A 19,272-nucleotide genomic window follows, 5' to 3' on the forward strand; every position below is an offset into this window, starting at 1 on the left:
CCATTACAGACATATCAGAGAACAGGAAAATAATACCAAAGTTGTCTTTTAATATTTCAGTTTCACATCAACAACAGCTTCTTCTATTTCGTTTGTATCAATACATTTAATGACAGATTATGTTAACCTATTATATGACAAAACAGCCCAGATTAGATGCCCAGTGCCAGAATGTTATTTTGAGTACCACGACATACAGTTCTTCATTCTTTCTTCGTTTTTTTAGGTACAGTAGCAGCATAATCATTTGCATATTTATAGGCACATGATCACAGTAATTACTTGCATGACAAACTCATAGAGCTGTCATATAATTCATCAGTGGCCAACAAAATGTGAGTTTCCGTTGCTTGGCAACCAGCGATCCTGTGAACATAGTGTTACCAAAGCAAAGGAAACACCAACAGTTATGTACTGCTGTGGGATCCATTTCCTGTCATGCTTTAGCTCTAATTATCTGTAAGAGGGCTAAGAATATTCTACTACTGGCAATTCTCGGTGCTGCCCTCCATCCCACGCTGCACTTCTTTGTGGATATGTGGGAGATAAATGCAGTTTTTGAGATGATGTTTTCCAGCACTGTCAAGAAGTTTTACATTTGCAACTGTGACAAGCAGCAACTTTATCCTCCGGTCTACAGGATCAGATACCAGAAAAAAATCACTTTTGCTGAGAGTCTTTCTGCTGATGCTTCCATTATTTTGACTGCATTCTTTCATTCGTTAGCAGCAAAGCCATCTCTGTTAGTTCTGGGATGTCTCTTCATTCAGGACAAACTCCTCTGGCTCCAGTAGCAGTCACGTGACAAACCTCCACATCGGCCCCCAGTTTCTGCAGCTCATCCAGCCAGATCTGCTGCTTCTGGGACAGCCGGTCGCTGGGCCCCTTCACCTCCACCAGCTACAACAACAAAACATCCCACGTCATTGCATGCTGCACAATCCATACCAGTGGACTTGAAAGAATCAGGCATGCAAAATATCTAATTTTAAAGAGCCAAGATGTGATGTGATCTCACCTTGTAGCTGTTGTTGGAGCTGCTCCACACCACCAGGTCAGGCAAACCTGCACGGCAGTGTCTGTAGTCCTTTGCCATCCGTGTGATTATCCCTCCTAAGAAGGCTCCACCCAGGCAGGACACCAGACCCTGCCAACATCCATTCACACAGACCGTTATGTTATTACCATGTAACGATATGACATGAGGAAATGGCAAAACATCTACTCCTCATTATCTATCCAAGTGTATCTATTATAATGTGAGAAAAACATTAGATCTGTAACATTTAATAGACATTTTTAAGGCTGACAGTGAATACCTGTGCCTGTTGAAGAGAAGAGAATCGCTCCCAGCTGACCAGCGAACACACTTTACCCTCCTGGGAGGTCCAGGCATCCTCCAACATGCTATGCAGAGTCTCCACAGATGCCTCACACAGTAACTGCACACGAGAATCGATCGCCTCTTTTCTGTTCTCATAGAAACAGTCGGTGAAAAGGTCCAGTGGACAAGTCTGTGAGGGGGAAGGAAGAGGTGTGAAGCATGCATACTGTAGATTCATAGATATCCCACACACCTACATACAGTATATAGAGCTTATTGTACCTGGTAGGGGTTTCGGAAAACATCTGGAATACCCTCCATGAAAATAATGTCCCATAATAGAAGACTGAACAAAGTAGAGAATGTCGAGCCCTCCCCATGGATCCCTATTACATGATAAAAAAAATTATTACTTTTATATTTTTACAGTGAACAAAGAATACCCGAATATTTATAGAATATAGAAGCAAAGCTGCTTACCTTGGTCAAAGCCTTGCCGGCGGTAGTGTGCTAGAGACAGCTCTTCCACAGAACACATTACAGTGGCATTACCACTCTGTCCACCCTCTTCACTTGCTGGCATAAGGAAAACAGATTTCCCCATGCCGGCCTCATGAGGAAACAGCTGTCCTCGGATCGTCACCTGCAGACAAAAGTACAAACATGAAGTCATGGCTGTATTATTTGGTGAACAGAGACAAAAGGAAAGATACTGGTTACGCCGGTTGTAACGCAGGTGCAAAGGTAGGTGCAAGAATCAAATTATTGCAAACTAGAAAAAAAGGAAAATAGTTCTCTTGATAAATGCTTAAAGGTGCAAGTGAAAAATAAATATATGTACAAAAGAACTTGTACATACATTTATTTTTCACTTGCACCTTTAAGTTATGCACTTATGCAATAATTTGTTTGTCCTAGCCTTTTATTTGCAGTGTGCAGAATTATTTTCCTATTCTTCTTGTATTATTTGCTACACATCAAATGATTTAGATAAACAGCTTGACATCTTGTGCAAACTCACATGTGTAACATCATTGATGTGGATAGCGGGCAGGTCTCTGAGCTGCAGTCGGTACTTCTTGAAGCTGGCAGACTCCATCATCCTAACTGCTCTGTGGTGAAGAGACAGCTGATGTCCGGTCCGCACCAGCGGGTCTGACAGCCCGTCTCTGATAGCACTAATAGCCTGGTAGTGATGGGGAAAGAAAATTACGGCAACCTATATGGATCACAATCCAACGCAAAGGGATAATCATTGAAATTATCTCTTTAGAGGTGAAGGAAATCACTGATATTATTACTGACTTGCTCAGGTTTTTTGAGGTGCTGGTGAAGGTTAAGTGCCAGTCGGTCCCACCATCGCCCCCGACTGTCAGGACAGTAAACAGCCTGAGCCAGCAAGGACCGCAGCTCTTCTACTGCTTCCTGCAACACAACAGTAAAGACATAACACCACATGACATAATCTTGCAAATAACTTCATATATACTTGAATTTGTTTGTTTGTGTGTGTGTGTGTGTGTGAGCTCAGCCAACCTCATAGCGGCGTAGCCTCTGCAAGATCTCCACCCCCCTGGACAGGATACGAGTGTACGCCCATCCTGTGGTGAAGCTGCGCAGGAACACAGGCAGCTCCTCCTGGTGACTATCCACCCACAAAAATAACATTAACATAAAAACAATTCCTAAGGACTTATTACATATATGTTTTAGCCAAACACAAATAAACAGGTGGGAATGAATATGATTTATTAGGTCCCCACCTGAGGTCGCAGATTGTCCTCAGCTCCTGCCAGGTATTTTTGGCATTGGTGTAAAATCCCAGGGCCTCTTCCCACTGGCCTGCCTGCATGGCTGAGATCACCTCTTGCAGAGCTCGCATGGACGCCTCATATCTGGCATGATGGACGGATAGATGAGTATTTCTTTTCTATTCCTATCTATTCTTCTATTATAAAACACAATAAGCTAATTTGAAAGAGCCCTGTCCTCAGTAGCTCTCACCTGATAAGGTCGTCTCTGTCCTGGAACAGCTTGGCACTGCGCTGCACTGTGTAGTCAGGGAAGGCCAGACGGCCTGAGTTGACCAGCAGGATGGTGTAGAGCTGGCCCTGCCCACCAGCCGCCATCTCCTCCTCATCCATAGTGTCCGTCAGAGAGAACAGTAGAAGGATGCGAGAGAAGACGGCCCGAGGACCGCGACACAGACGCACACAGGAACCTGCAAGCTGCTTCGCTCTGTAAGAGCAGAGGGGAGAAATACTGAAATACTAGCTTTGTGATTGAGCATAATGTATGTGACGAAGGAAACTTTTCTTCACACCTTTTGAGGATGACAGCCCCGATGTTGTTCTGACCAGTGAAGAAGGACTTCTGCCTGCTCAGCCGGTGAAGCCCATCCACCAGCTGCTGTTTCTGAGTCCCAGAGGCACCCAGGTGGAAAGTCTTAGCCAGACTTTTGAGTTCTGGAGCAGGCAGAAGATCCAGAGCCTCCCCCAGGTCCTGAAGGTCACTCTCTGTGATATGCAACAACACCTTTTACACGAGTGGGCATTAACAAGAGAGAACTAGATAAAGTACACATGTCTGGTGTTTAGACAGGCTGAGGGGCACAATGTTGCCAGTTACACTCTCAATCTGTGTCACATGTCGTCCCCTCTCTTTCCCATCTTTTCTCACTCTCTGTACCATTCTCTATCAAATAAACCAGAAGTACCATAAAAATAAATGTTGTAAAAATTGCATTTCTGACAAAAACGTGGGAGCTGAGAGCACCCGAAGTGTTATTTCTAGGGCTGAATCAAACGATTAAAAATAAATGTTAAATATGTTGATAAATGTTGACAAAATGTTAAAATTACAAGTTTCCAGTGCCAAAGTGATGTCTTATAATTGCTTACTTAGTCTGACTAGCCAATGTATTCAATCTATAATGATATGAAACAGAGAATTGACTAAATGATTTATTGTTTCTGTACTAGTTATTTCTGCAACAAATTCTGTCACTGAGTTATTGCACAATTAAGGATACCATCTCCTTCATAAAGTATAGGTGTGTCAAAATGTGGCTTCACAATATGATGAAATTACAAGTGTGAGTAGGATAGTTTAAGTAAGAAGAGATTCTGAAGCATAACATTTCAGGAGGTGTGAAGTGTCAGGAAGTAGAGTCCAGAGTATATCTAAAAATTTCAATGCAGAAGAGTACAGTGCAAAGTGCAAAGATGAGTAACCCACATGAGTATCATTAACTGTAATTAAGCCAGTGATAATAAATAATGGGAAGAACCTGAATGTACAGGTCCCAGTACCACACTAATGAACACTGGGAATATCAATAGTTTATTAGGTTTCAGCTATGAGTTAGCTAAGCTAGCTATAAGTCAGTGATATTGCAGTGATGTGAAATATGGTAAGGACCATTTACCTGACTGCAGAAAGCCACTTTGAGCGAGCTCTTGAGCAACAGGTCCCAGGTCACTGCAGATCTCTTCATAATCCAGTTTGTTTACTTGGAGCCACTTCAGTTTCCTCTGAAAGAGTCTCACATACAGCTTCTGCCCCATAACTTTGAGAAAGGAAAAAACGCATATGAGTAAAGAAGCTTTATAACAGATTCTAAATTGCAATGCTTGGTGGATATTTCAGCGTACCTGAGAGCTTCTCAAAAGAGCGTACAAGTGACATGTCCTCCTGGTCGAACAGCACCCTGTCGTCCTCGTTCTCCAACACGGCCTCCAGCACTGTCCGGAAGTTACGCAGGTAGTAGGGCAGTCTTGGGGGATGAGAGTGCTCTACATCCTTCTCACTGCTGGTTTTATCAGTGCCAGACTCTGCCAGCGTATCGCTGCTGATCGCTGCAGTGCTTCTCTCATGTGCTTCCTCTGAACTATAATTCAAAGGGGGATCACAGGAACTAGTAGAAGGTTCCTCAGTTCTATGTTGGTCTACATCAGCTGTCTCCACTAGACCTTCACTAGACGAGGCCTCCTTTGGCTCTCTGCTGCTCCTCTCATATTTTGCTTTCTTTCTGAAAGCCGCCCCCCCACCTTTGGAAGGATTTCCCTTTTTTCTCTTTGTTAGTTTGGAGGAAGGAGAAACAGGCAGCTTTGGAGAAACCAGTCGGTGGACGGTCTCTGATTTAGATGCTTGACGTTCAAGACGGTCTCCTCTTTCTAAACATGGGGGATCTGCCACTGCACTTGATGTCAGGTCAGTGACTATCACACAATCTTCTGTGTCTGAACTCTGAATGAGAAGATTTTCTTTCTGTGAGCTGCTCAGAGTCTCGGGGCTTTTCTCCCTGTCAGGATGAGCCAGCACACGCTCATCCTGTGTCTGTGTCCTCTCAGGAAACTTATGACACCTCCTGGATAGCTTGGAGGAGAGACTGCCCAGGTCAATTGTTCTGACCACAGACTTTCTGCTTATCTCCCGTGGCGGCTGCTGAGAATTATTCTTTTTGAAATAAGGGCTGGTCTTGGTCTCGTTGTTCTCTTCCTTTTGAACCGATGAAGGATCCGGTTGTGGGGACTTTGTGGGATTCCTTTTGGGTGACAGCTGTACGCTTGGCACAACACTACTGCTTGCTGAGGTAGCACTGTTTTCTCTCTCAAAGTTCTGACATTGCAAATCAATGTGTTCATTGATTCTGTACCTTGGTACCAACTGGCCACACAGAGGGCAGGCCAGCTTAGGTGGAGGCTGGTTGCTGAAGAACGAGGTAATTGGAGTTGTTGCAGCACTGGCAGAAACCCCAGCTTTAACATTTCCTTTCTTCTTGCTTTTGGACAATGATAAACTCCGCTGGTGTTTGGCTTTGTTCACTCTCTCAGTCATGATGTAGGCGGCAATGGTGTCATTCAATAAAAACAAGCATATGTATTTTAGCAGCTATATTTTGTTGCATCTTCTGAGTAGAGTTAGCAGCAGTGTCAGTCAGTGTGTGGAGAAGGTTGCTAACGTTATAGCTTCAACTAGCTTAAAATGCTAAACTAGCACACCAACTATTAAGAAAGAGGTCATCTAATAATAGTCACATATCTGGCAGATGTTCGGGCTCTCTGTGCATCACCATCATTGCGGAAAAAAACCCACACAAATCAAAACAAGGCTAACGCTAGGTCCATAGGTTTGCTAGCCATCTTACTTTGATAACAGTGCTGCATGCATTATACCGCTTCACAGGCTTAACGAGTAGAGCACAGAACCTAGCCTCTACTAATCGATCACAACTACATCGATATTTCCTCACATAAACCTCTTTTCAGACTGAAATTAGCTTAGAATAATGAAACACCACGCGTCTAAATCTGTAAGATGTGTTTTTTTTTCCTCATATTTTTTAACATCCATACTGGAAAACTGCCTTCTGAGCAAACGATGTATCACAGGGAATGTCACCCCCATCATATCCTAAATGACTTCATTACACTTGCTACATTTGCAAATAATTAAGAATAAATACTTGTTTCAATCCTTGAAAGAAGAGGGATATAGTCTAGTGGGATCTCATTTTAATATATTTTCTTTTTAGCTGAATTTTAAATTTATCATTGCACTCATGCCCCTTACAGTGTTTTGTCTTGGGCAGCAGAGCAGTGAGCACAGAGAATAGGGGGTGTATTTTCTACACAGGTTCCTGGGCTGGGTAGCTTTTATTCAAAAATCACCATTCCGGAGCAATCTGATCGGCACACGGGCATTTTAAAAGGGAGGAGGGTCACCGACAAGATCGATGTTGGTAAGTGGCACATAGAATTATTTAAGTAACAAGAAAAAACAATTTTATAGAGATGCATAGGCCTGATAGTCCTGCTAAAGACAATAGTGCAGGGTATGCACGTATGGTGCCACACCAGCCCATAAGGAGCCTAGGATGTCAGCATGGTGCAGTCTCTCTGTTTCAAATCAAGGTCGATGTGAATTGCACCAGTAGGAAAATGTGATGCTTCCAGATGTCGGTAAAAAACAAAAAAAAACAATAAGAGTCTATGGAAGGACTCGGCACCATCAGTGCGTGCTAGCAGAAACTGCCGGGCGCAGGAAAACCAATATCCGATTATCATATCGATATTTAGGCTTATGAGGATGCAGCGTCCACTTGTGGGGAAGCCGGAGGAACCACAACACCCCTGCAGTTGCGGCAAAAGTTTGGCGTAATGGTTTGTAAAATCCCATCACAGATTAGTCAAGGGCGCAGGAAAAATGCGAGAAATCTTTATTTCCAATACAACGAATCTATTTTTTTAATTGCCAGTTCAGCACCATGGAGAGTGCGTGTTTTGGTCCGCGTGTTAGACATTTGTGTTTGTGTATGGGGGGAGGGGAGGGGGATTAGGTTACTGTGCTCATTATCATTGCATAATCTCAATAGCATTATCAGATGATTAACATTGTGAACAGTTGGGATTTATTTGTTTAGTAGGTTAAACTCTAAATCACGTCCAGAGGCTTAAATGAGTCCAAAGAGCCCAATCAAACGATTTGCCAGTCCAGCATCATCCATGTACGGTTCATGTTTTGATGAGGCGATGCTGCTCACATGTTTGGGCTGGGCGGGGTGTTGGGGTGATAACCCTTTTACATGTACCATTCAGTGATTAAGGCTTTATTACAAGATTTAGAACCCCATAAATATATTTTAGATGTTGGTATTTGTTATTATTCTTTAATTAGAGTTTAAACACAAAGCTAGAGGCAGAGAAAACAAAGACTGCAAAGACATACCATTTTCCTCCAGTAGGCTATGTTTGTTTTCTTATTAGATTGTGGCATAGCTTATTCATTTACCAATACACAGGATGTGATTTTGCAATCCCTTGTGCCATAATCCGGAGCATGCATCCGTTCAGAGGCGCAATTCAGATGTCACAAGAATGATGTACTAACCCACAGATAGTTGACTTAGAGGACATCAGTCTATGTTGTCATAAATCTACAGGGCCATCAGACTGGCAGCACCATTCACTAACCACCTAATCTAAATGTTAGGCTTGAGCCTAACATTAATTCAGGGTATGTTATTGGGGTTATACTATATTTACACAGTGCATAACACAAGCTAATCTAGAAAATCTGATTTTGGTAATTTTCTAATCTTCACAGGGTTGAGGGTAGTGGGTTACAGGGCCAGCCATGGCTCATGGAAAGAGGCCAGGAACCATTTCCAGAATACTGGGTCCCAGCCCTCCACCCTGCTCCAGTCCAGGACTCACAACAGAGAGTCAGGAGGAGGAGAGGGGTTTGATCAGGGAGGCGTCTGAGCAGCCAAACTGCAGCTTCAAGGAGCAGGATGATAACAACGACCAGCTGACTCCCCCGGCTTCTGCGAACCACTATTTCATGAGTTGTGACCCCAGTCCTGAGGACATGGAGGAGGAGGACACCTGCTCTGAGTACGACAATGTGGGCTCTGACGTCGAGCAGGACTATGACGAGGTGCTGCGCGCTGAGAGAGAGGGCACAGTGGGAGTGAGGTACTACAACCAATACGGTCCTGAGGATGGCGGCTATGTAAAGCATACAGCAGATGGTACCGATGAGGGCGGCGGCGCTGTCGACCAGTTCACACCCAGGTCTCCTCATGGCACAGAAATGAGTGAGGGATCGCAACCCGACGCAGAGCGGAACAAGACAGACCAGCGGTTTAGCTCACATCGCACCGCCACAGCTGGGGGAGAGGCGGAGGGGGAGGCAGAGGAAGTCCAGGAGCACGGGTATTTCCTTGGTGACACAGATGAGATAGAAGAGGTGCTGGACGGGGCCAAATTCATAGAGGACTTAGAGGAGACAGAAGACGGAGTCCAGCAGCAGACTAGCCTTTATCAGGGCAACGAGGGCGACAGGATTAGAAAGGCAGGCGATGATAGGGTGAGAGAGGATGGCGCTCGCATCACAAGAAACAACGATACCCCAGGGGCTGGTAAGAAGTTAGGGTGCGAGTCTTCTCACAGGGGCCCAAAGGAGAAGGAGAGGCAGGGCAAAGGGCGAGGGAGGAGGGCGACAGGAGAGGACAGTGAGCACATCGCTTCTGAGGCGAAAGGATGCATGAGCAGTAGCGCTGAACCACGTCCAAAGATGCTGTCAAAGGACTGCAAAAAGGCTGCTGTACGGACCAAAGCCAGATCCAGTTCCAATAAAGCCCATCCTCCTCCCCCGCCTCGTCACACCCACACTCAGCAGGCCCACTCCCAACAAGCCCAGCGCCGTAGAGAGACTCCTCCCGTCCCCAGACCCAGTCCCTCTGCTCACAGCCAGGAGAGCCATCCCAGGGTTATCAAACCATCCCTGGCTCCTCATCATACACCAGAACAACAGAAGGAGCCTCTTGAGGAGAGGCAGAGACGGCCAGAGAAACCCCAGCAGGTAACTGATGCAAATGGGGCAGGTTTTGTTAGATCCCATCCCCTGTGGCACGTCTTTGTTAATGTGTCTGCACAATCTACCCTCACTCTGCTTTCGAGTGAATGAACGAAGATTTTAATTACATGTTATGCCACACAGAGGGTCTATGTGGCCCCCTCCCCATAGGATTAGATTCTGCACAGGATTACAAGACGCCTTTAACCACGACTTGGCAAAGTGAAAGAATTGTTTTTACACAGCAGGGTGAGAAGCCAAGCACAACCGTGATGCCTGAGGACTTGCCAGAGCAGCCGAGTCAGCCTCAGTGTCCAGAGCCCGTCCCAACAGAGGAGAACAGCAGCGACAACACGCCCAAGGTGAAGGCTTATTACACAACAGCTAGTCTCAGCCAAGCAATCTGATTGGTCAAAGACGCGATCCAACTGCCAGTAATCACCACAGTGTAGTCTATGCTAAATCTTGTAACCAGGGAGGTATAGCAATCATTCTCCTATTTTTATTCTTAAATATGCATGCTAAATTTTGAAGAAACATGCTTTGGTAACTATTGTATATCGGCCATAATACTCTAGAATATTTCATCTCTCATGTGATAATAAGTATGTGGCACTGAGTACCCATAATCACATGTCTTCTTGAATATTATTGCCATAAAAATGTAGGCACTTGAAGTCGTGGTAATGAACTAATGAACTCATTCACTTTTTCCAGAAAACACAGGAAACCGCTTCATTCCCCAGCTTTGTCGATGGTAATTATTTCAAATCATTCTTTCAGATTTAATAGTTTTCATAAATATTCACAGCATGTTAGAACATTTTACGATGAGCGCCTTTTGATTTGCTGTACAGTCCCAGGTCCCTGTGAGCCAGAAGATCTTATTGATGGGATTATCTTTGCTGCTAACTACCTTGGCTGCACTCAGGTGTTGTCTGATAAGAACCCATCCAAATCTATCCGCATGTCCCAGGCCCAGGAAGCTGTCAATCGTATCAAGGTAATGCACCTCTTTAGGATGATGGTTGTCAGCAGCCATTGATTTGATTTATAAATAATTACCTCTGCCAAGGATGTTATGTTTTCACCCCTGTTAGTTTGTCTGTCTGTCTGTCAGCTGGATATCTCAAAAAGGTATGAACGGATTTCCATGAAATGCGGTGGACAGATCAGCCTTGAGCCAAGGAACAATTGATTAGATTTTGGTGGTGATTCGGGTCTGAGATTTTCACCATTAGACAATTATCCCTTTTACCCATAACTACCAAACTAATGGAGATACAGACTTGATTCCCAATCTTATGGATATGATTGTAGGTTCAAGAAATCTACTAAACTCAAAATTCAGCAAGTTGGAGTATTGCTAAGCGTTGGTGGAGGTTTTCGATCTCGTAGTGCCTTCTAGTTTTCAATGAATTAGACAGGCTTATTAAGTGCATAGATGTATTCCTGAGGGGCATTTTGCAGCCATGCACTTTCACACCACATGGTGGAGCTGTTGTATGAATTTTTGCTCACCTTTCCATGTCAACGCTTTAAATGTTTTGGTATTGAACATATAGTTTGCTTAGAAATCTGAAATGCCTGATCAAATCAATATTTTTCAGTAACTTCATTCATTTTAATGCTTTTTTTTCTTTTCAAAGAGCCAAGATGAAGACTCTCAAATGATGACCGAGGTGGACCTTTTTATCTCCACTAAGGCCGTCAAAGTGCTGAATGCTGACACACAGGTGAGTAACTCACATAGCTTTGCGTGTTGAATCAGCTTTCCCCTCTGTGTTTATTCATTTTAGTGAATCTATTCTATAATTTGTCGTTCTTTTTTAGGAGACAATGATGGACAGTGCCTTGCGTACCATCTCCTACATCGCAGACATTGGCAGTATTGTGGTCCTGATGGCACGGAGGCGCATGTCCCAGGCGACTTCACAGGACTGCACAGAAACCCCCGTCTCCACCAGCGAAGGGAAGAGTCAGTACAGGATGATCTGCTACGTCTTTGAGTCGGAGGACGTGAGTGTTGGCTGCTTAACCTCACTAATGCATCTAGTGCTATATATTTCTCAAAATTAAAACCAGTGTAATATCCTAAATACATTGTTAGTCTTGACTCTTTAACTTGGGTAACTCATACTTGTAGGTAAGTTGTGTTTTAGCTTTTTATTCTGTGGTCACTTACACCAATGTGCTCTTTCTCACCTCCGTGTTGTTGTCAACTGGGATAGCCTTTCTGCTCAGTAGTTTTCCCCAAACCCTCCACTTCCCGTAGGCGCAGCTCATTGCACAGTCCATTGGTCAGGCTTTCAGCGTGGCCTACAGAGAATTCCTCAGAGCCAATGGGATCAACCCGACGGACCTGAGCCAGAAACAATACAGTGACATCATCAATTCCCAGGAAATGTACAATGACGACCTCGTCCATTTCTCAAACTCAGACAACTGTAAAGAGGTTTGACACTTTCTTTTGTTGCATGTTCAGGTGAATGGTGACTGATGTATTTCTATAAACATGATTGACAACACTAGAAACTCAGGCAGAGCGGCCTGTAAGAGACTAGTGCTTCAAATGTAGGCAAGTGAAATTCCAAATGTGTTTGAAAATAATTGAAAATCCTTCAACCTCCTCCCTCTCTGTGTCTCCCAGCTGTATGTGGAGAAGCAGAAAGGGGAGAGCCTCGGTGTGGTGATAGTGGAGTCTGGCTGGGGCTCCATCCTGCCCACCGTCATCCTGGCCAACATGCTGAACAGCGGCCCCGCAGCCCGCTCCGGGAAGCTCAGCGTCGGGGACCAGATCATGTCCATCAATGACACCAGCCTGGTCGGGCTGCCGCTCGCCACCTGCCAGGGCATCATCAAGGTACGGAGCGTGTCAAGCGCCACCTGTGTCGGTCAGTGTCTGCACATATTCAGTCTTCGTGGAGTAATTAGATGAGAAAACATTTGATTCACCTCACAGCAAGAAGGACGCGGACCCGTGTTCACGTGGGTTTGCTCCGGTTTCCTCCCACACTCCAAAGACATGCAAGTCAGGTGGATTGGAGACTCTAAATTGCCCGAAGGCATGATTTGAGCATCTGTCTATCTGTGTTAGACCTGTGATGGACAGGCGATCTGTCCAGGGTGTTTCCCTGCCTTCTGCCTTCTGCCCAATGCATGCTGGGATAGGCTCCAGCCCCCTTCTTTGTGAATGAATGAATGAATGAACATTAGATTCAATCAGAAAAACTTAACATCCTAAACAGGGACGGTTCTAAACTGCTGGAGGCCCTAGACAAATCCAAATAGCAATAAAGACTGAGTAAACCACTTTTTTTTTTCTAAAGTAGAAAAATGTAAGTATTAAGGGATGCTATGATTCTAAATGAGGTATTACATGCACAGACTCGCGCAATAACACAATGAAATACCAAATGACTTCTTAAAAAGAAATAAAAATCACAGTAAAATCAGTGTGCTTGAAGTACAGCGGTGTTTTTTTTTGGTCATATTCCAGGGTCTGAAGAATCAGGTGAAGGTGAAGCTGAGCATTGTGAGCTGCCCTCCTGTCACCACAGTCCTCATCAAGAGGCCGGACCTCAAGTTCCAGCTTGGCTTCAGCGTTCAGAATGGCATTGTGAGTGAGACTTCATCAGTCAATAGTGTATGTCAGTAAAATTTAGGACCCGCTATGAATGGTGGGCAGTATCTAATGGGCTCCAAAATGACAAGAGTAATGTAATTATATATGATAAGTTAACCTTTTAGACTTACGAAGTGTTGTTTTTTTCACCTTCTCAGATCTGCAGTCTGATGCGGGGCGGCATTGCAGAGCGAGGGGGCGTTCGGGTTGGACACAGAATCATCGAAATCAACGGTCAGAGTGTGGTTGCCATGGCACATGAGAAGATCGTGCAAACGCTGTCTGTCTCAGTGGGAGAGGTGAGACCCCTCCGATCCACAATGCTGCAATTTTCACCAATCACTGCACCGCACATTACACCGCACTAAACAGGCAATTTTCTTTTCTGCTGTACCCTTACTGCAGTAGAACACAGAGGCACAGATTATTGCAGACAAACTGCAGAATGCAGTAAATCAATACAATTCATTGGGTGACTAACTATGAAAAGGGCATGGTTAATTATATTGTATATATTATATATTGAAAAGCTGTGAAATGTTTTTAAATACAATGACTTTAATTTCTGTGGTTGTGACTATCCATTTGTCTGTATTTTGATCAAAAATTGGCACATTCAATTTAAGATATGAGCTAAAGGTAATACATGGGACAATACAGTAAGTTAAATTACAGATTGCTCAGTTACTGACCAGGCAATAATTCTCAATCAGCCTTGGTCTGCTGCAGTACCAGCACCCGATTTCCATCAGCAGTTAACATGCTGCCATTTTGTTGTTGTCTGTTTTCCCCAAGTTGCCCAATTTTTCGCCTGTTACTGAGCCCTTCTATCACATGGTTATCCAGCTTATATGATGTATCTGTCAAAGCCATGAAGGCTTATTGTATATTTAGGAAAACCATGAGGAACATGGGACTAGCGGCACTCCAAAAATCCAGAAAACAGCAAACCTTGGTCTCAGTTTACCATTTTTATTATTTTGGCGCGTTTCAGCATGAAGCCTTCATCAGAGCACCACTACAATAATGATACCAACTGTTTTAAAACTGCAATAGTGATTGCCCACAGGTTTGTGTGGGCGGTTCATAAGTGAATACTGTATATCTATGCTAAGTTCCAAACTTACAATTCATAATATCTGATCCTATCTGACACAGCAACATGATTAATTTTAAATAGCACGATATTGGGTCTACCATTATTGTAATGGTGCTCTGATGAAGGCTTTATGCTGAAACACATTAGTCTGATGAAGCCAAAATAAAAAATGGTTAACTGAGACCAAGTCTTGCTGTTTTCTGGATTTTTTGAGTACTGCTATCCCATGTTCCTCATGGTTTTCCTCATGTTTCAGTGATAGCAGAGCACCCAGCCAAAAGGGCCACAAGAGGAAGCGCACCTGCTGCACATTTCAAGCTTATTGTATATTTGTCAGTGATGGGTCCAGGGTCTTTACTGACTTTTTGGTGACAAAGAAGGAACTGATTTGGCTTTAGGATTTAAGCGTTTTGATTATGACCATGACTTGATAAATGGGCGCTTAAGTTGACAACGTATTGGTCACCACTCGTCTCCTCTCTGCCTCCCTCTAGATCAACATGAAGACCATGCCTGCTGTGATGTTCAGACTGCTAACAGGACAAGAGACACCGATCTACATATAGAGACTTGACTCTGCATGGATTAGCCCACTGTAGTTCTGCATGTCTGGCTGTGGGGAGAAGAAGGACAGGGGGGCTCAGTGGGTTGAGGAAAATTTATTTTTCTATCATTTTATTTTTTGGCCTATTGTTGTAATGCTGAAAAGAACATCCGGTTCTCATTTTCAGGTTTTATCTTGAATTACATTGTCATAATGGCCTTACGATGTGAATACGCTGTCTGTAGTACTGTATGTGAGTTTCTGGTATTGAAGAGAAGTAAATATAAGGTCATGATTATTTTCTTATGAAGAGACAAAAAAGTACATTTATTTTTTATTTACTCATTTTTTATAATGTATATGGAGTTTAAAATGTAATTCTACTATAAATAGTTTGGTTTACACAAGGACTTGGTTGGAAAGGCCATATTATTCCTATATGCATGTTATTATGAAGAATTACTGACCAGGCATTGATTTTCAATCTGACATGACAAACTATAAAGTATTAACAAAAGATAATATGCTGTAAAAAGGCACTAAACTATGTGTATTATGGTGATGCTGAAGGCCAAAGATACAGCTACTTTTCAAAGACATTTGGGTGATCATCACCTTTACCAGAGAGTATAAGAATGTATCAACATGTACATTACTAAATGAATGTAATGTTATCCAACACTAAGAATACAGTGTCACTGCTGAATGCTTGTTGTTGCTTTATTTAATTTTATTATCATGGTGTCACTGCAAAAAGTGCTTACAATCAGGCAAGGCAGAAAATGCATTCGCTTGCATTTGAGATTAATCAATTACACTTTCCAAAGCAGATTGGCATTCATCCTTCCTCTCAAATTTATTTCACATTTATTGAGACCTCAGAAAGTGAGGAATAGTTCAACCTGGAACACTGCTTGGAAACTAAGAACATATTTGTGCCATGGTAGTCTGCATGCTTAGCATTAATTAGAATACCTGAACAGGCTTTTCACGGTCAAATTAATCAATATCAAACTATTAATATTCCACCTGTGCTTTGTCTCATTCTCCATTCTGATAAAAAGGAGTTCAACAATGACGGACCTATAATAATATAATAATAATAGTGTATAGATATTGTATGGATCCCATACAACTTTATATTGTATTTATTACTACTGACAAACATGACAATGAACATGAAACAGTTACAAAATGTTTACAGAATGCTATTATGTACATCATTTTTACACAAAACATTTACAGGCTCATGTAGGTAATGGTCTGGTCTGAAAGGAGACATTCCCTCTGTAACACATTCAGCAAAAATATTTTCAAGTATTGGCTGGAGAAGCTGCCTGAGGGACACCTGGACGGCTTCATACGTTTTCCTGAAACACAGAAGCAAAATGATCACAATCAGCCAGCGACAACGGTAGAAATTGTTACTTTAAATGTTGTGTCATGTTCGGAAAATTGGAGATGCAATGGCCACTGCAGCGTATGATTTTTCAAATGTTCCAAAGTAGAACTGAATGTGTATTTTACAACACAAAACTTTTAAAAGTTTTGTGTTGTAAAATTTAAATTTTCCAATCAATACATATTGGGGGAGAATAAACAGTACAGCAGTGGTATCCATTCACAAGCAGTAAAAATTGGGACTTCAATGATGGCTAGATGTGGCAAAAAGTAGTAGAAACCTTTTCAGATTCTGCCACTTACCGCTATGGATATTGATGTCAAAGGTGTAATTGTCACTCCATCCAGGAAAATTGAGTTCAGGTAACCCTCCCCGTAACAAATGTCATCATCTTCATAACTGTCGACACCGACACTGAACGCCTCTTTCATCTTCTCTGGTATCAAAAATTCAAACATCACCACCAGAATCCCAATGACAGCACACAGCACACCTGGAAATCATTTCAGATAAGATAAATTATTGCCATTTCGTAGGTTTTACATGCAATTTTAAAGCGCAAAACATCTGAAAGTGTTTAGCAGCAATACAAAGCAAGCCATCCCTGAGTAAGTATTGTGTTTAGTGCAGCTCATCACCTGTGGCAAGTGCCAGCCAGAAGGAATGGCTGTACTCGGTTTCAAAAGAGCCAGTTCCTATGGAGAAAATGCACTGAGGCAAATTCATGATGGTGGAGAAAGAGGCCATGGAGAAGAAGATGAAGGCAGCGGTGGCCACCATCATGTAACCAGCGTACAGAATGACCGGCATGGACAGTAGGATGTTGGCGACCATCCAGCAGCAAAACGCAGTCCTGTGGAAGAAATAGTGTTCAACCATTTTAAATTCTGTGTTTTTTTGACAAGCATCTATTAAAACCAACAAGATATTGACATAATTTCAGATTGTGAGTTAGTTGTTTTTACCAGAGAGTAGCAGAGGCATATCGTCCGGAGTATCGATACTGAAAGATGAGGCCACACGGGCTGTTGAGGGTGAATTTCTCAGCAATGTACAGGATGGGGTTCGGCAGGCCCTTCTCCAAGGCGTCCTCATACTCTTTTTCAATAGTGTCCCGCCAACTGAACATCTCATTGTAGTCTATGGTCTCGTTGAACTGTATGACAGGATTGCCTGAGAGAGAAAAGAGGAACACATTAATATATAATCTTTTTGTCAATGTGAAAATGAAAGTGTATAGGATAAGGATACATGTGCCTTTCTAAATCCTGATAAGATTAGCTAACTCAGATTGAGACGATGTGGAGTCTCAAAAGACAGAACGCACACTGTTCAGTTCTTCCACTAATGGTGAATGGACACAATGGCGGATATACGTTTGTACATTATGTACATTATGACACACATGCCTCACATTCATTAACAAAATTAATGGATAAAAAAGACTTATATTGCTGTAGTCATCCCACCCACTGGAGTCAAAGTATTGAGTTTTTATGAAAGCAAGTGTAGGAACATTTTATGACACTACTGAACAAAGTTCACTGTCAAAGATTCAAGTCACACAAAACTTCACAGCTGCCGATAAACGGGTGTAATGTACAAGAAACCGACATGCAGCAGCTAACTGTCTTCACTGCAGCAGAAATGACTCACCTTTTAGTGTAACATTGATGCCATACAGTCCGACATGCAGGCCGATGTCAGCGTTAACCACCGCGTTGCTGAAAGACTTGTAGGTGGCATTAGTGGTGGTTCTGGCCTCGGCCCAGTCGTTGGTGAAGTTGAGCGCTGGAGAGAAAGGATGAGAAAGATGAATCACAAACTGTGACAGTGACAGGAAAATGAAAAACTGGCGATTCATCAACTACAATTCACCAGGCTTAATTATTTCAGAGGAGAAATTCCAAACTCACCCACTATCACAGCTCCAATGAACAAGCTGATTATTATCCGAAACATCCAGAACAGCCTCTAACAGGAAGGAATAGAAAAACATAAAAAAAATTTTAGGATACATTTTACACATAGGTGTCACAATACATTTGACACAGACAAGGAAAATGCATAAGGTGAGGACAATTCAATAAAATCATCAACTACACTGTCATGATTTTTCAGTTTTCTCTCATATTTAATTAAGCCAGCCTCTCAAGACAATCATTCTGAGGTCATACAATATATTTCCAGTGTGTAATAGTTTATCTGATGGGTTGCACTTACCGACTTCCCTCGTATCCCTGGCAGAATGAGGAGGAGACTGACTGCTAGCACAAGGAAAACCAGAATAATGGTGAGCAAGCGGCCACTAAAGATGAAGGAGGTCCTTTGTAGAGGGTAGAATGGGTAAATGTCATCGTAGAAAGTCATCTTTGCTCCAGATCTTACCAACACAGCTGAAACCAGACAGTGCAACAGAGAAGACAGTGTTAGTGGCAGGGCTCTCAGTTACCTTTAGATGCAGAGATAGCAGCCCTTGTTCCTTAGAGTAGATAGGGGATGGCACATTATTACGGCTGTGTAACGGCACATGATTAAGAACACAGATGTCTCAATTATGCAGAACTATTTCACTCTGCCTGCCTCTAAATATCTTCATTGCAAACAGAGAAAATAGTCCATGTGCATAAAGCACAAAGCCATGCAATTCTATACAGTCATGTGACCACTTAACTCACTGTAATGTAAATAGGCTCTCTGAATTAGGTCCATCCTGTTATTAAACACTCTAATTTGAAAGTAAACTAAAGGAAAAGTTTAAAAGCGACAAATAAAAGCCATCACTGAAACACACAAAAAGGTAAAAATCCACAAGACGTTTCTTACCTGGAAGTTGAAAGAAGAGGAGTGCAGAGGGACGGAAAGTGTGAATGTTGCAGGAACATACACTTCTTTTATACCACTGGCCGCCTTTGTG

At 42.8% G+C, this 19,272-nt stretch overlaps 3 protein-coding genes across 6 annotated transcripts; 1 reads left to right on the top strand and 2 right to left on the bottom strand.

Annotated features, from left to right (window-relative positions):
• Positions 1-70: 70 nt before the first annotated feature.
• fan1 (FANCD2 and FANCI associated nuclease 1) lies at positions 71-6,377 on the bottom strand. Of its 3 annotated transcripts, none has more exons than XM_071519758.1 (13): positions 4,978-6,377; positions 4,752-4,892; positions 3,648-3,840; positions 3,329-3,562; positions 3,088-3,219; positions 2,861-2,936; positions 2,630-2,749; positions 2,346-2,510; positions 1,805-1,967; positions 1,607-1,710; positions 1,320-1,514; positions 1,019-1,147; positions 71-900 (listed from the first exon to the last, which is right to left on the bottom strand). In XM_071519758.1, exons 1-13 carry the CDS (start codon positions 6,161-6,163, stop codon positions 763-765), a joined length of 2,976 nt encoding a protein of 991 aa, XP_071375859.1. In that variant the 5' UTR covers positions 6,164-6,377; the 3' UTR covers positions 71-762. The 3 variants fall into 3 exon arrangements, with proteins under 3 accessions (XP_071375859.1, XP_071375858.1, XP_071375860.1); XM_071519757.1 differs by having other exon boundaries at positions 2,861-2,969; XM_071519759.1 differs by lacking the exons at positions 71-900; positions 1,019-1,147; positions 1,607-1,710 and having other exon boundaries at positions 1,352-1,514; positions 2,861-2,969.
• A 2,084-nt stretch (positions 6,378-8,461) lies between these two features.
• On the top strand, positions 8,462-15,259 carry LOC139644386 (amyloid-beta A4 precursor protein-binding family A member 2-like). 2 transcript variants are annotated; one of them, XM_071519754.1, is made up of 11 exons: positions 8,462-9,700; positions 9,931-10,047; positions 10,412-10,442; positions 10,543-10,688; positions 11,335-11,421; positions 11,519-11,704; positions 11,961-12,140; positions 12,336-12,548; positions 13,185-13,304; positions 13,469-13,609; positions 14,904-15,259. In XM_071519754.1, exons 1-11 carry the CDS (start codon positions 8,462-8,464, stop codon positions 14,973-14,975), a joined length of 2,532 nt encoding a protein of 843 aa, XP_071375855.1. In that variant the 3' UTR covers positions 14,976-15,259. The 2 variants fall into 2 exon arrangements, with proteins under 2 accessions (XP_071375855.1, XP_071375854.1); XM_071519753.1 differs by having other exon boundaries at positions 8,462-9,691; positions 10,403-10,442.
• A 497-nt stretch (positions 15,260-15,756) lies between these two features.
• duox2 (dual oxidase 2) lies at positions 15,757-18,725 on the bottom strand. The gene is made up of 7 exons (XM_071519760.1): positions 18,579-18,725; positions 18,272-18,329; positions 18,012-18,146; positions 17,321-17,528; positions 16,994-17,208; positions 16,658-16,848; positions 15,757-16,323 (listed from the first exon to the last, which is right to left on the bottom strand). The coding sequence occupies exons 1-7, from the start codon at positions 18,723-18,725 to the stop codon at positions 16,312-16,314; spliced, it is 966 nt and encodes a 321-aa protein (XP_071375861.1). The 3' UTR covers positions 15,757-16,311.
• Positions 18,726-19,272: the final 547 nt, after the last annotated feature.

The sequence above is a fragment of the Centroberyx affinis genome, unplaced genomic scaffold, assembly GCF_046629955.1.
Source record: "Centroberyx affinis isolate AG114_WGS23_722 - 3 ecotype Tasmania unplaced genomic scaffold, CSIRO-AGI_Caff_v1 ptg000731l_1, whole genome shotgun sequence".
NCBI lineage: Eukaryota > Metazoa > Chordata > Actinopteri > Beryciformes > Berycidae > Centroberyx > Centroberyx affinis.

Coding starts and splice junctions, on each gene's coding strand:
- duox2 (XM_071519760.1), bottom strand. CDS start 18,725: ATGACTTTCTACGATGACATTTACCCATTCTACCCTCTACAAAGGACC. Junction 17,529..18,011: donor CATCAATGTTACACTAAAAG/GTGAGTCATTTC, acceptor TTTCTCTCTCAG/GCAATCCTGTCATACAGTTC. Junction 17,209..17,320: donor TATGCCTCTGCTACTCTCTG/GTAAAAACAACT, acceptor TTTCTTCCACAG/GACTGCGTTTTGCTGCTGGA.
- fan1 (XM_071519757.1), bottom strand. CDS start 6,163: ATGACTGAGAGAGTGAACAAAGCCAAACACCAGCGGAGTTTATCATTG. Junction 3,841..4,751: donor AAGTGGCTTTCTGCAGTCAG/GTAAATGGTCCT, acceptor TGCATATCACAG/AGAGTGACCTTCAGGACCTG. Junction 3,563..3,647: donor GGGGCTGTCATCCTCAAAAG/GTGTGAAGAAAA, acceptor CTGCTCTTACAG/AGCGAAGCAGCTTGCAGGTT.
- LOC139644386 (XM_071519754.1), top strand. CDS start 8,462: ATGGCTCATGGAAAGAGGCCAGGAACCATTTCCAGAATACTGGGTCCC. Junction 9,701..9,930: donor AACCCCAGCAGGTAACTGAT/GCAAATGGGGCA, acceptor GTTTTTACACAG/CAGGGTGAGAAGCCAAGCAC. Junction 12,141..12,335: donor ACTCAGACAACTGTAAAGAG/GTTTGACACTTT, acceptor TGTGTCTCCCAG/CTGTATGTGGAGAAGCAGAA.